General features: G+C 41.5%; 1 protein-coding gene across 1 annotated transcript; it reads right to left on the reverse strand.

Annotated features, from left to right (window-relative positions):
- Positions 1-1795: 1795 nt before the first annotated feature.
- Positions 1796-13814, reverse strand: LOC115024487 (vesicular glutamate transporter 1-like). The gene is made up of 13 exons (XM_029456096.1): positions 13231-13814; positions 7287-7539; positions 6629-6747; positions 6425-6539; positions 6235-6322; positions 5989-6075; positions 5362-5498; positions 5055-5204; positions 4802-4934; positions 4267-4377; positions 4015-4142; positions 3761-3830; positions 1796-3595 (listed from the first exon to the last, which is right to left on the reverse strand). Exons 1-13 carry the CDS (start codon positions 13290-13292, stop codon positions 3291-3293), a joined length of 1758 nt encoding a protein of 585 aa, XP_029311956.1. The 5' UTR covers positions 13293-13814; the 3' UTR covers positions 1796-3290.
- Positions 13815-15700: the final 1886 nt, after the last annotated feature.

Here is a 15700-nt window from a genome sequence, read left to right on the forward strand (position 1 = left end):
AGGTGGAGGTGAGTGAGGGTACAAAGGAGTAGGCAGTGAGAAGGGCTGTGAAAGGACGGATAAGTCTCAGTAGCTTTTATGCAATAACTCTTTCTTTTTTTAAGGTTTGTTCAAGTAGGTTTAAGGTTGAAGGTAGGTTTGTTTAAGTAGATCAAGTGCTTGATCAAACTATCAAAATATGTTTCTTTGTAAAGACATATAGTTACATTTGTACAGAGATAGAGAAGTGTGTCACGAGTTGCTTTACCAATGCTATTTGTGATGCGATTTGAAACGATAAGAAATGGTATAATAACTAGTTCTGCTTTTGCATTTAAATGTATTCCAGTATGTGCGCTGACCAGATATAAGCTTAATGTGCAGACACAGTATCTTGAGAGAGTGTCATTGCCGTTATATTCTTTTAGCTACTTTTGATTAAATGTGTACAATCACAAATGTATAGACATGATGAGACATGAGAATGTATCACACATACAGCCCAGTTGTAATCTCTCTAAATGTTTGTGATGCAGAGGAGAAAATAAAAGGTTGAATAAAGTGTTGTTTTGATATCTTTAGAAAAGGAGCATCCAGTGGGGTCAGTTCAGAAACAAGAGCAAGCACTAGTTCAACTTTTGAGGAATAAAATTAAAAACCTACATATTACTTTCTTTGCATACAGTAAATAGGACTGGACTATTATATTTCATTTAATTTAAAGTAATGTGCTCTTCGCTTAGCCTACATGGCAGTTTATATGGCACCCACTCCCAACTACAGCTTTCTAGTAATAGACAATATGTTCTGGACCGAGCCAGTTGGGGGTTGTTTGTAGCATTGTTTGCTAGCCGGACTGCTAGCTAACTGACAGTATTGTTCACTGTATTGGCCTTAATAACACTATGAAAGTACTGGACTTTAGTGGAACATGGACCAGTACTACAGACTAACTTTATTATGTTTTATGGTGACAGCATGCTTCATGGGTGTTTTAAGGTCAATACCAGTATAACTGTGTTTGTAGACTTGCTGATAGCAGATAATTAGGTGGTGGTGGTATTTAGTATCTTTACTTTATTTTTAAATGTAAATAAAGAGCTTATTTCAATAGTATAAATATTAGTATTTGAAAAGGGGACCATCATGGGGATGCACTACTAAAGTGCCTACTTTTACTGCCTTGGCTGGGGGCCAAAAATAAATGGAAAAATCCCATTGGCTTTTTGTCAAGTGAACCAGTTCAATGCTAACTTCCGCGTCAGCCTACAAACATACATCATCCCTGCTGCACTGTATCGTGAAGCCTGTTAGAAGAAGTGGAGTTACATCCAGGTAACTACTATTTATCTCACTGGCAGATGGATGCAAGATAATCCCATTGATTTTAGGAACCGGAGCAGGGGGGGTCAGGATGAACGCCTGAGCTTCAATGCTTCTTACTGGCTGAGGAAAACTGGTCCCTTGTTCTGGTCCCATCAAAATCTATTTTTCTTCTTCATTTCCATGCTGTTATACTTTAGCCCAGTGATCGATACACTGTCTGGAGTGGAGTACAGCATTATAGGTAACATGAAACCACTGTATACAAAGGTTTAAAGACCTGCATTGTTAGTGCCTGAATCATGCATGAAGCACTCGATCAAGACAAAACTAGAATAAAAAATGTTTAAAAAGCTGATTAAAAATGTAACACTCAGCTGTAATCATCAATTTTTTAAGCAAGATAGTTTATGCATCTCCTAACACCAAACATAAACGTTTCATTAATGCATAAGAATAAACCTATTAATAATAACTAATTGTTGTACAGGAATTATCACCTCTAGGTTTTATTATACAATATCTTCCACATGTACATGATTTTTACACATACAGTTAAAGTTTACAATCCAGAACAAAACATTTAACAAGAAAATAATGAAAAACAGTAAAAACCCTAACATTTAATATTCAATCTATCAGTGAACTCCACCCAATAAAACCGTGTTCGCCAAAGTGATACCATTCATGATCTAACACGTGGATATTTTCCCAGCTTAACCTTCATTTTGGGGCTAGCTAGATACATTACAACATTTACTAATAAAAGTAAAATAAATTGTTCACGTACAGTGAAATGTTTTGTTTTCCAGCTTGCTTGCTGCACGATATGATCTTTAACATGCTTACATAACTGGCACCACCTTGGCTCAGTATGTGTGTGCCCTGCCGCTGACAGAGGGCGGAGACGGGCATGTGTGGGGGGTTCCTATGTTATATGCTTATCCTGATTTTTACACTTGGATCATGAATTGCCTAACACAACAGTATCATAATAGAATAACATCAAGAAGCATATATTACAAGTAAAGCATATTGAACAAAATTCCGATGTTGGATTTTGAGTATTGACGTTCCTTCTAGTCCTAAACGAGGCTTTTTTTTTATTCCCCAGTTTGTCAGCAGGCAGACAGGTTTGAGGCCTAGTACATAAAACATTTGTGCACGAGGAAATCAAAGTGCTGCATCTAAAAATATCAGTATGGGCTATTTAGACTTCACAGAAAGCTGTGTACAGAAATATTCGCAGGTGTTTTAATTATTTTCTCAGTGGATGAGTAAACCAATACTACAGAGCAACATATTGTGTTGTATTGGCACAAGTAACATGCTTTTTTCTTAAAAGTGTGCACATTAAGTACAAAACGTAACTTCTTTTTTTAGGAAAAAAGCTTTTATAACATCGAGTGAAAACCTTGTGGTTCTAGTTTTTGGGGATTTCCCGTTTGAACTTCAGTCATTTGGAAATTCTACAACCATTTATGAAACCTTTTAGAAACCAATTAATGAAAGACAATAGGTTTTCACAGACGTGCGCGTGTATCCAATGTGCGCCTAAAGATTTGTAATGATTCAAAGAGTCAAACAAATGAAATCCTGTCCGATAATATAGAAATCTCTACAATTAGTATAGTGAATAAACATCAAAGAAAGCCACAGCAGGCCTAAAACTCAACCCTCCTCCTCCGACAGAGGTTGCAGGTAGGGTGATGAGTCCTAAAACACTCTTACTTAGATTGTCTGTCACACAAGGTACACAATTGCACACACAAACACACAGTTTACATTTACTAATGTCTTCACCTCCACTGTGGAGTCTCTTTTGATTTCAGTTCAGTTATGATAATACAGTCAGACTTGCTGAAAATGGTCCCCTCCCGATTTTAAATCCGCACTTTCAAAGTTCTTCATGCCATCAGGTGAAACTCCACGCTGTTGATGTACTGTTTCTGCCTCACTAAAGGCTATGTGCAGAAGATCTGCTGGTTTTATGTTAACTCTCGGTCCCCCTCTCCTCCATAAAGGTAATTATTGGTTCCGGCTGGTTGGACATACTCCTCAGTTTTGTCCCAGTCTGAGACCCAGCCTCCTCCTCCTCCTCCTCCTCCTCCTCCTCCCGTGCCTCCATTGGGATCCGCTCCCTGGTTCATGGCTCCATAGCCTCCCCCGCCACTTGTGCGATACAGCTCCTCTGTCTCGTTTGCAAGCTCATCTTCATCCAGGATGCCACATTTTTCAACATTCAGCTCTTCTGGCTCCGCCCAATATTGCTTCTCTCCAGATGCAAAGAGGCCTGCACCCAAGAGACATGATCAATCCGAAGAAAATACAGAGTTGTTGTATCACTTTCAGATTTATGACAGACGAGTGCATGAAAAACAACGCACAGATTGTTGCAAACTCAAACTCCTAAATGCTGTGTTTAAGGAAGAAAGACAAAGAGAATTAAGATACTCACCATAGAATATAACACCTCCATAATGAACAAGCGAGGCGATAAGAAACACTCCCTGCCACTCCTCCCGCGTCTATCAAGGGAGGGTGACAGGAAAAAAAGAGGAAACGAGATTATAAGCATAGAAAGAAGTTTGTGTTTTATTTTTTTTAGTTAAACACATTAAATTAAACCAATAAAAGAGGCTTGTTTCATGTTACATGCACACAATAATCCATGGTAATAATAACAAAACACACCCTAGCATTGGTTCTCACCTTATGCTTCGTCATGGCACCAACTATAAGTGGGCAAACCATACCAGACAAAGTGCCCACACCGTTAGAGATGCCCATGAGGATGCTAGCATAGCGCGGTGCAATGTCCAGGTGGTTGACATTAAACCCTTAAGAGGAAGGATACATACAATATTAGCTATGATAGCATATGTTCTACATCCACATTGTTTAAGGGCTTATGGATATTGATGGCAATGTTGTTATTTGAGAAAAAGAAAATGATGGTTTCACCTGAAATGGCAAAGCCAGAGAAACCCACCGCCAGGACCAGGAATGAAATGGCAACAGCTTTAGTATGAGAGAAGCCGACCACCAGCAGGAAGGTTGCCTCCATCCCAAACCCTGATGTTGACAATCAAGATAGAATCGAAACAAAGAAGTGTTAATACAATGGGTAATCTTAATGCAAGGTGTTTATTTAAGTCAACTTTATTTCTCTTTTGTATAAAACGCTGTTGACTGAGCAGTAACCTACAGTGCTGACCCTTCCCCACAAAGTGATACGTACACTGTGTGCTTCTCCATTTCACTTTGCTATTGATTTCTCACTGTTGTTCAAAAATAGCAGATAGAGGCAGGGCTTCTGCGTTACAGTGAGTCATCATTTCCCTCATGCAGCAAATGTTTTCTCACCACAGCTGACTAAAACCTGTACTTCACTTCAGAATTCGCCAATTTTATCTGTATATGCTAATATAATATATGCTATTATGAGCTTAGCAGGTCATCTTGTATCCCTTTTCTGCTCATTGTGGCCCCTTCTTACCTCCACAGTTCATAAGTTTCCTGACGTTAGTGGTGGTCATGATTTGGTTGGAGCGTAGATAGTCAGCAAGCTGGCCACCAATGGGCACGATAATGGTCATGACGAGGTGGGGAAGTGCAGAAACTATGCCCACCTAGAGAAAGAGGAGACAAGAAATACCTGGAATGCAAACTTTCTATAGATTTGATTTTCTTCAGCATTATTATGTACATGTTGTTTCTGCTGTAGGACGTAACTACAAGGTTCCTGTTACCTTGCTAATCTCAAACCCAAACACCTCCTCGAAGTATGCAGGCTGGCTGATGAGTAGCAAGTAGAAAGTCCAACTTCTGCAGAAATTGGCCACAATGATGGCGTACACTGGCATGGACGTAAAGAAGGCCCTCCACGGCGTGTTGAATTTCTGTAAACATAGAAAAATGCGTCAATTTGACAAATCTATTAGTCGATTGATCATTGCAGCTCTATTCAGATTCAACTGAGGGAAATGTAAATGACTCATCAGTTCTGTTAACATCAAAGCGATGCGATACAGTGAGGAATCTACGGCATGTACTGACCGTTATTGAATGTTGGGATGACTCTCCAATGCTTTCCTCAATATACGTTCTCTCCTCCTCAGTGATGGTGGGGTGGGCAGCTGGACTTTCATAAGACACCAGGAACCAGAAGCAATACCACATGATCCCAAAGGTTCCTGAGGGGAAGGAAGGAAGGAAGGCAAGCACGCAAGGGGGGAAGAGAGGAGTAATGTAAGTGTTCAAACTCAAAAGAGAGGTCAAAAAGAACAAGCTGCAAAGGACACACCTGCTGCCTCGATACAAACTGGGGTTAAATGTTTAATTCATACGTAACGGGTGATGTCGTTTTTGTCTTCTGGTTCTCATATTTATGTCCTGCTTGTCCTTTCAGTTTCAGTATGTGTCAGCATCTACTGTGCTACTGTATGTGTTGAATAGTGATGGGTGTGCCTGCACAACTGTTGAAATCAGCATTTTCTTTATGTATTTACTGTAAAACTCTGCTGTCTTGTTTATTACGGCAACAATCACATTGTTTTTGTATTTGCCTACAAAGGCTTGTGGAGTTGCCCGAGTTATAGTTCGGTCTGAAAACTGTAGCCCCAGTTTAAAATCATTATATTTGATTTTCTTTAACCTCCAGGCTAAAGGTCAAAGGTCTCTTACCGTATACGTAGAAGACTGATGACCATCCTGAGTACTGGACCAGGATTCCAGCTAATGGCATAGCGATCACAGCACCAGCATAAGAACCTTGACAAAAGAGAAATGTGTGTCCAATGTGTCACTTCACTGTTTAGTCTATAATACGTCAAAAGATAGTGAAAAACTGCAAATAGGCTATCAATAAATGATAACAAACATCCATTGTTTAAAGACAGAGAGAAACAGGTGCACTGATAATGGACTCACCACAAAAAGCTGTCGTGGCAAGGCGACTTCTTTCAAGAGGTGGCGCCCATTTTGCCCAAATACCATGACAGGCCGGATATGAAACCCCCTGCAGGATAGGGAAGGAATTACACTATGATACATGTTCTAAATAGAAATCTTTTTTCAAAGCCAATTCTAGTGTTTGTGAGCAAGAAATAGAGTCAAGCACCTCCACAAGTCCTTGAAATATTCTGACAATGATAACACAGCCGAAGTGCATCCGTGCTGCCGTAGGAATTAGCATATTCAGGCAAGACGTAGCCACGATAGCAAAGCCAAACACTCTGGAACAGGAAAGAATAGAGCCAGCATGTTCAAAATGTATACAATAATGTACAATTGTCCCTTTACATATAATATTGGATAAACAGACCTGTTTGCTGCAAACTTTTGACAGATGAACCCTCCTGGGATTTGGGTTACTATGTATCCCCAGAAGAAGGACCCGTGGATCATTCCCACTGTTTCTGGATCCCAGTCAAACTGAGCTTTCTGTTGGGACACACAGAATGATCGTTGTGGACATGTACTTGAATTAGAGTTTGATCTCTAAAATAGGTGATATTTTATCTACCAGCTTAAGGAAGAAGACTCAAAACAAAAGAACTTAGGTGATTGATTACTGGTCCCCCTGAGGGATATGCTTACCCCTGACTTATCATCAATATTCCTTTACATCACTTAGGTGTGTCGAACCTTTTACTCTGATGACTGACTCCACTTACTGAAACATTGACTGCCACACTCTAAGATGACCCCAATCATTTGTTTGACTTGGCCATTTCCATTTCAAACCACCAACACAGATTTGTAACATTGGTAAAGTTTTGATTGGTGTTGGTTGATTGTGTTGGTTTCTTCGTTTGCCCACGCTACACCCTTCCACCAAGTTGTATAAATATCAGGCTACTCATTTTTCAGTAATCCTTCTGACAAACAAATAAGCACATTACCTTCTTGGCAGAGGTAATCATTTAGAAACACAATAATATATATGTTGAGGACTTCCCACCTCGTCCACCGCCACTCACCACTATGACCTCCTTGTTGTCTCTGTAGACGGTGTGGCTGTTGACCATGCTGACGATAGCCACGCCCAAGTTACATCGGATACCAAAGGAGATGCAGAAGCCGAAGCCAGAGAGGATGGCGATGATGTAGCGCCTGGGCAGGCCGAAGCACGTGCAGTCCACCACGGGCACCTCCTTCTCCTGCACAAGCTCTGGCCGGCCCTCTGCCGACAGCTCGAGGGTCTCGCCATTTTCCTGCTTCTTCTCAAGAGCTCTGCAAAGAAGAGATTGGAAAACCCCAAAAGGGAGTGAGTGGAAACTGTAAGTAAAGTATTGTAGTTTAGACTCACGTCCGTCACTTGGTCCTGTACCAGGAATAAACATCCACTAAACTTTCTTAAAGGAAGTGTGAGTGTTTTCTTAAGACAGAGAGGAGGTCAGAGCCCTGACATCTCAGTGCCAGGACAACAACCTTCATCTCAACGTCAGCAAAACGAAGGAGCTGATTGTGGATTACAGGAAGCAGCAGAGATGGAGTACACGCCCCCATCACCATCTACGTTGGGGAGAGTCAGCAGCTTCTGGGTTCACATCAGGACCTGACCTGGACTCATCGCACAAACAGCATCACGAGGCTGCGAAGGTTCAACATGGACTCCAGGATACTCTGCAACTTCTACAGGTGCACCATCGAGAGTATCCCGACCGGCTGCATCACGGCCTGGTATGGCAGTTGCACCGCCCTCAACCGTAAGACTCTACTCTACAACTGCTCGGCACATCACCAGGATGGAGCTGACATCCATGGAGAACCTCCACACCAGGCGGTGTAGGAAGAAGGCACGCAGGATCATCAAAGACCCCCATCACCCATAAGACTGTTGAACTCTGTGTCATTACTTACATGTATTTATAGTACACACAACTGTTTATACATATATATATATTACAGTAGTTAACATTTTACAGTCTGTTTTATGTTATTCTCTTTAATATGTACATATTCTACTTATTCCTGCATTTTACTTGCACCATTGTGTCTCTTGCACTATTTTATAACTTTATTTAATTGTATGTCTTAAGTATGTTGCATTGTTGGGGGAGCCTGGGACTTTTGTGCATATGACAATAAAGCCTTTGAATCCTTTGTAAATAAGTAGTTTTTAAAACAACATTTCTGTCAGCTTGTGATGGGTTGACATGTTGTCTGGCTTATCTGTCAGATGAAACATCCCTTTGTATTGTTGTATCGCAACAACAGCTGGACAATACAAACTAAAACACGCTGACATTTGAGAAAAGCCCTACATAGTCAGTGTACCGTTTGCTTATTAATTTCACCTAAACGCTTATTCACAAAAGGTTTCTATTGGCAGCAAATAGCCCGTCAACTATAACGCTTATTTCTCTTACATTTCTATATTGAGGATTTTCTTTTGGAGCAATCAGTCGGTGAGCCCCCCAAGGTTGTCCAAACTCCGCAGTGAAAACGGATCCTACTCTGAAGGGCTTGTAGACTGACAGCTTGGCTTGATAAAAGATGTTCACACAATCTTTCTCGCTGTCAATTTGACTGGTAACTCTAGCACCTTAACAAGAGACATTCAGCACAGTTAGCTGTCAGCCTACCACCACTTGCAGCTTGCTGTCATAACTTTGACTTATCCTGTCTTCTCATGGTGTTAATATTTATTGGGTGTTTTTGTATTGCAGACATTCATTTCCAACAGAACCGGCTGACAGTGATGAATACAGTGTGAGTATAAAAAACCTTCAGTCTGGTGCATCCATGCTCCTCTTCCCCTTCCAAACAAGGTTAGCACATTACTCTTGTTCTGCTCCCGTCTATAACCTATGTTGATATGGCTTGCTGAGAAACCCTGAGAAACCATGACCTCTGCCAGCCTCCAGTTCTACAGCCATCAAATATGTATCTAAACGCAGCGGGTCATCTATAAAACATGGCATGTGCATTGCTGAGTTCTCAGAACAGACTCGAGCACCGCAGCTGACTGGAGCGAGCAACAGAGCCCCTTTTTATATCACGGCTTTATTTAATATACATAGTTAGCTTTTCATACCTACATATAAAAGGTAAAAGCAACTATCCCTCTAGCCTTCGTCTGGTAAATGTAATTCACAACCACCGTCAAGGGATACGTACAGTACATGAGAGTACATACAAGTCCTGCAGCTTTTAGCCAAAATACAACACCCACCAGTGCAGAGCATGAATAATGCTCGGATTGGGGGATGGGGGGGGCGGGTGTTTTTATAGATTACTTCATTTGACAGCTGCTTGTACCGGACAGAAAATGAGACTGGGATCCTGGGCTAGAACTGAACCACATTGAAGTGTATTAGGATCCTCAGCAGACTGAGCCATTAGGGCTCACCATTAATAACACTGTGGCCATTTTGAACATCCATCATGGCTGCTTTGAAAATCTCTGTTGTAGCTGGAAGAGTATAGTATAGATTAGATACTGTAAGTGAGATTTACATCATATAAACATGTTGAAAGTGTTCAATATTTATCAGTTCCACAGGTCAGCTTCCATGGACAGTTTATCCGTAATCCTGCTAACAAACGGACCCTAAAACATAACCTCTATGCAACTATGAAGACATTTAAAAGCCTTTAAGTATGTAGGAAGTAATAGACAACTTCTTTATTGCATGTGCTGGGAGAGCAGCTGCTATTGGTTTTAAGGGACAGTCATGTTTGAATACTTCATCTGTTGTTTTATGCATCGCTGTGGTAAGTGTGGTTGCTGTGTTCACAGTGAATCTCCTCTGCATCACGACACCGATCCTAACAACGACCGTGTGTGTGTGTGTGTGTGTGTGTGTGTGTGTGTGTGTGTGTGTGTGTGTGTGTGTGTGTGTGTGTGTGTGTGTGTGTCCGAACAGACTGGCTGAAGCTGCAAACTCACTGACCGGCAGTCAGTAAATAAATTGATCTTTAGTACTGTTGGACAATTTGGTAGAGAATGTTGTTTTCATAGGGTGCAATTAGCATAAGCTTAAAGGGACAGTTCACCCTATAATCGAAAATAAATATTTCTCCTCTTACCAATGGATCAATCTAGATTGTTTTTGGTGTGAGTCGCCAAGTGTTGGAGATATCGGCTGTAGAGATGTCCACCAATAAAACAATACACTTAGAACAGCAACGTCTCTTTCCAGACATCATGACCCGGTTACTTAAGATATTCCATAGACCTTGTTGTGAGCAGTTTCATGTAGGATATATTTTCTTTCTATCAAACGACACGCTCCAACGAGTTAACACAAGCCTCTTACATAAATAGATGCACGCTTCCTTCTGTGTGGTGATACGGTGGGTGGGTATGGAAAGTAGTTCCTACATGAAACTGCTCACAACAATCTGGATTGATAAATAGCAATACAGGTAATATAAATGATTTTGGGGTGAACTGTCCCTTTATTTGCCTGCTTAGCGTAAACTAGCAAACCCCCTTTGCTACCTTACTTTTTTTTTTTAACCAGCTGATCTTCATACAGCCATTACTGCAGCTCTCTAGCATCACAAGATGTACTTCCCGTGGAGACTTAAGAATGACACTAAAATATTGAGTGACAAAAAGACTTCTTTCAGAGCGGTCACCTACACAACCTCCCAAGCAAGCAGATATCAGCTGCACAATTATAAAACATATATGCTATGCTATATTATTAGTTACTGTAAGCCGTCGTTCTTAACAGTCTCCGACACTGATCAAGTATTAATGATTCTCACTCTTGAATTATTAATATCTCTGGCTCTCTTGGACTATTTTTGTCTGGGCGGGCTTCTGTCTTCATTCTTCCTGTCTCCTCTTCATTTTTAACCCTCCCTTTCATCGCCAACTCCCCTGACTCACACAGTCTCGCACACATTTCCTTCTTCTTCTTCTTCTTCAACACCAATTTATTTCCCAGTATCCAGAGGACGTCCACATGGACTTCTCATTCTCTGCTACACAAAAAGAAATGCACCTATATTTCATTTTGTTTTTTTGTTTCCAGCATACACCTTATCTGCTACGTTGACTTTTGATGAATGACCCTGAGATAAAGAAAATCCGTTGTAATCCTCACAAGCTACCTAACTACTCGTAACACCACCGTTAGGAAATGTCTGGCGCTTCCACGAACCAATTGAACCCCAATGAGTCTTGAATTTTACACGACCTATTCTGCTAAGTGAGTATTCCTAGTTCCCCCTAATCTGCAGGTATTTTGATAATAGAAACATAGTTTAAGTCATTTTTATCAAAAGAAATTCAAACATTCTCTTGTTTAAGGCTCTGAAGCTTTCTTTTGTTTCCTTGTCTTATCATTATAGTACATTTTATATGTGTAGGTGTTTTTACATTTACATATATTACATATAGACCAAACCATTGTTAGTTAGCAGCTGATATAAATAGATGAATGTGTGTTCTACTTCAATGAACTCGTGCTTCTGTTTAGTCTCACTCATCTAGTTAAATAGATTCAAACAGAAGCAACAAATAAATAAATAGAACTAACAGATATGGAGAAGAATAAAACAGAGTGGATGTGCTGTTGAACGGATACAGCTCTGTACATAAAACAAAGAATACACCTATGTGCCCGCTTGTCTCTCTGTGCTCACGTTAAGCATGTTGCGTGCAGAGAACAGCACCGGGGAACGGGCCGGTGAGAGTTATGCACGGCAGCAATGCACCAAGGGAGCACCTGAGAGCATGTGCACGCCACGAAAATGAAAGCTTATAGGCCGACGGTGGGCCGAGAGGCCTAATCCTGGCTGTGAGGTGCCTTGAGAGGGGGAAGGGACACGATGACCAGCTATTGGGCTACTTAAGGGGAGAGGGAGCTAGAGGTGTCCAAGGTGTACCGCCTGCAGGGATTTACGTGGGCCGACAGCTTGGACGAGCAAAGGCTATTCCTGGAGAGGATTTAAGTGTTTAGATGCTACATCAAATCCCGAGAGGAAGAAAGAGGAGCTGATATCCATCAGTGGGCCAGACTCCTGACGGCCTCACACCCTTTGTTTTCAGCAGGTGTTTCACACATTTTATTTACTTTTGCCAATATGACTGGTTGTAGAGCGATATAAAGTCTCAAAAACACACTTCAATTCTTTGCACATGAGTCTTGTGTGTCTAAAATGTCACATGATGTCAAAAGTGACCTCTCGTGATCCATCATGACCCCAGACCGCCCATCTTCGCATGTTTAAATGCTCTGCTTTGGGGATGTTTGAGCCTTTAGAGTGAGGGTGTTAAGGTCCTCTTAAGCTTACACTGTCCCCATAATGACACGTGAGGCAGAATAAGAGGCAGCAGATCAGGCCTGTTTTACACTAAACACAAAGTTACTGTGAGTTTGGATGAATTAACATGTTAAACATACTTTAAGTACAGTAGAAACTGAAACACATTGATTGATAAACAGCGACCAGGCTTCCATAATTTAACAATGTGACAGCACTGCAGAAAAGCCTGGAAGAAATGAATCCAGCTATTGATCCAACGCTTTATTTTACACCCATTTGCCCTAAAATGAAATTTAATTCTGTGTATTTGTTCCGTTGAAGGTTTCAAAGCATTCGTGTGCTCAGAAAGTTTCTTTTTTTCATCAACTACTGCATGACTGCAGTTGCTTATGAAGTGATAAATCATGCATGCCAGTTTTCTTATGTGACAGATTCAGTAGCCTATAGAGGGACAGATGTTGTGCCAGGTCATCCAAACCCCCACTAATCCAGGCCTCTGGACACGTTGATCTTCAAAATGAGCAGTTTTGCTTCTCTTTTAAGACAAAAACTCTTATTAAACACATGTTTCAGAAACTATACTGTAGCAGCCTTGATTGCAAAAAGATGAACTTTCTTTTTACCGTGACATGGCATTACGCCTGCACATTTTCAACATTTCTGGATGTAATTTGTCCCAGAGAGATTTTTACATACCCGTATATTTTCCCGAGAGTCTTGGCTGCCACAACCTTAAACCTGTCCGGCCGGATCTCCATCCTCACGCCTCCAGGATCCGACCAATGTGCAGTCTTTGCGCGCTCCCGATTGAGCGCACAGCCTTCTCCTCTACGCCCTCCGCCCCGTGTTTCTTACTCACACATATAAAACAAACTAGTTTAATTGATCACCAGGTTCCTTAAACCTTTGCTGTTTCCTGTGCAGCGCTATCTGTAGTCAGCGACACTGAGATTTAATCTGCTTCAACTAATTTTATATAAAATCAACCGAGCAAACATTGTCAGTCCTACTTTGCCAGAGTCCTTAACGTCCAAAATAACTTCTTCACACTCTCCCTGAAAGGTTGTCAGCGCAACTTTCGACAAGATTCGGTGCCAAACGGTGCCTCTGGCCGTGGTCCTGAAACCAGATTACCGCTGCCTGCGCGCTAATCTCTCCAAGTGTGTGTAGTGAGTGGAAGGTAGCATGTCACTTCCTTCCTCGCAGCCGGCCGTTTTAAGTACTGACTATTCAAGCAGGGGCTATTCTTGGACATGCACAAGCCTTGACTGGAGAGTTAGAGTAAACACTGTCCGATCGAAGCATATTATCAGAGTTCCCAGGTATTTATAACAGGGGAGGGGCAGTGCTGCTCCCGGGACGCTGTGACGATTCTGGGTTGGACTACCGATTATTAAAATTGTAATGACCTAAGATTCTTAAATAAGGACTATAGTTTCACAATAAAAGAAAAATAAGAACAATGAGATTTTAAAAATGCATAGATGAGAGCTGCTTTCTCCTGTTTCTGTGGCAGAATTTAGAGTGAAACAAATGTCCAGATGTGAGCCACTTGTGGTTATTTACACGCTGATATGGAGCTTACTGTACATGGAAGTGGCCACACAGGCACAACAAACTGACGAAAAGGTCATTTTAATATTTACTTATAGTAGTGATGCGTCGTACATCAAAGTTTAAAAGATTACTATCGCTTACGGCTTACTGGGACACTTCAATATCATGGAGCCATGTAACTGGTGCTGTAATTATTCACCTTAAAAAAAATGAGTCAACATTTCTTTGATCTCTGGACAGTTTATTTCTTCCGGTACCATACTGGACGACTACTGAAAGGATGGGTGGTATTAGATAATGTGCAGGAAAGATCTACTACAAATGTACGACACAAGTGACTGCAGTTTACACATATGGTTGTGATGCACAGGCAAATGTGTGGGGCAGATTTGGTGGTTATGGGCAGTGAAAGGGCAACAGGTCAGGAGGTGAGTGCAGCACTACAGGTAAATTACAGATTAGGCAAGTGCAGCAGATGGACGGAGACATTTCTATCACAGCACATGACGCAGCCGTGTATTTTACCATCAAAAGTTGCTGAAATAGTCTTTTCTTCTGCATTTTCCGTCATAAACCCTCGATTGGGTAGGGTTTTTTGTGCAAAGCCATTTGCCTGCATTAAACCTGTGTCTGATGTGTCTAGGTATTGGAAGTGCACATTACAATAACAGCTACTTTACTGTCATTCAAAAATCTCACTCGCTAAGCTTTCAATATCAGATACAGCTCTTCTCCAGATCCCTGACTGATATAGTTCTCAGAGAGTGAGAGGGGAGGAAGAGGGGAGGGAAGGGCATGGCAGAGGGAGGAGTGGACAGGTTGGGTGGCACGGAGATGATGGATGGAGTGTCCAAGAGCGAGCCGTAACCAGCTCTCCGCACATCTACCACACTGGAGCCGGCGGAGGCGTGGAAAGACACGAGGGGAGGGTCCATGGGATCTGTGGTTAAATCTGCGGACAGATATACAAGTAAAGCTCACTTTAAATGTGCAGAAAGAAAGTTCGATGGATGGAGCACAAGACAAGACCCCATGATTAACCATGTTTCTGTGTGTCTACTGTATGTACATATGTACTGTTGTGTTGCTACTATTAAAGCTACACCATGTTACATGTATTAGTGCCTCAAAATGGCAGCAAGCAGGCAGCACTAAGAAGTCCTTTTGCACGATCGGACTAAACAGAACACAAGCACGCTCATGTTTAACAACCAAGCCGGCTTGTGATGCTTTACAACACGATACCCAAGAGAGGAATACATCAGATGTAGACAAGTCCAGTTCTCTCCGCATTGGAAGTCTCTCTTTGTGTCTGCTGACGAGGAGACCGTCTGCGTTTCAATCTTTAGCTTCCTTTTATCACACTGTGAGAGACGTTTCAATGCTCAAAGTTGTCACTTTTGTTTCAGCTTTTCTCTGTTGTCACTTTGAAGGCAGATAAAGATGTGTGTATTTTTACAACCCTGCAAGGCAATCTAATTTGGTACCACAGTGCTGCAGTTTCCTCAAGTGTAAGACTGAAAGAGGATCTAATGCAATAATAATTTAATAGAAGAAGAATCTATTAATCTACCTGAGTCATCGTTAAGCTGCGTGTGCAGGTACTGGT

This window comes from Cottoperca gobio, chromosome 19 (assembly GCF_900634415.1).
Source record: "Cottoperca gobio chromosome 19, fCotGob3.1, whole genome shotgun sequence".
NCBI classification, from domain to species: Eukaryota; Metazoa; Chordata; class Actinopteri; order Perciformes; family Bovichtidae; genus Cottoperca; species Cottoperca gobio.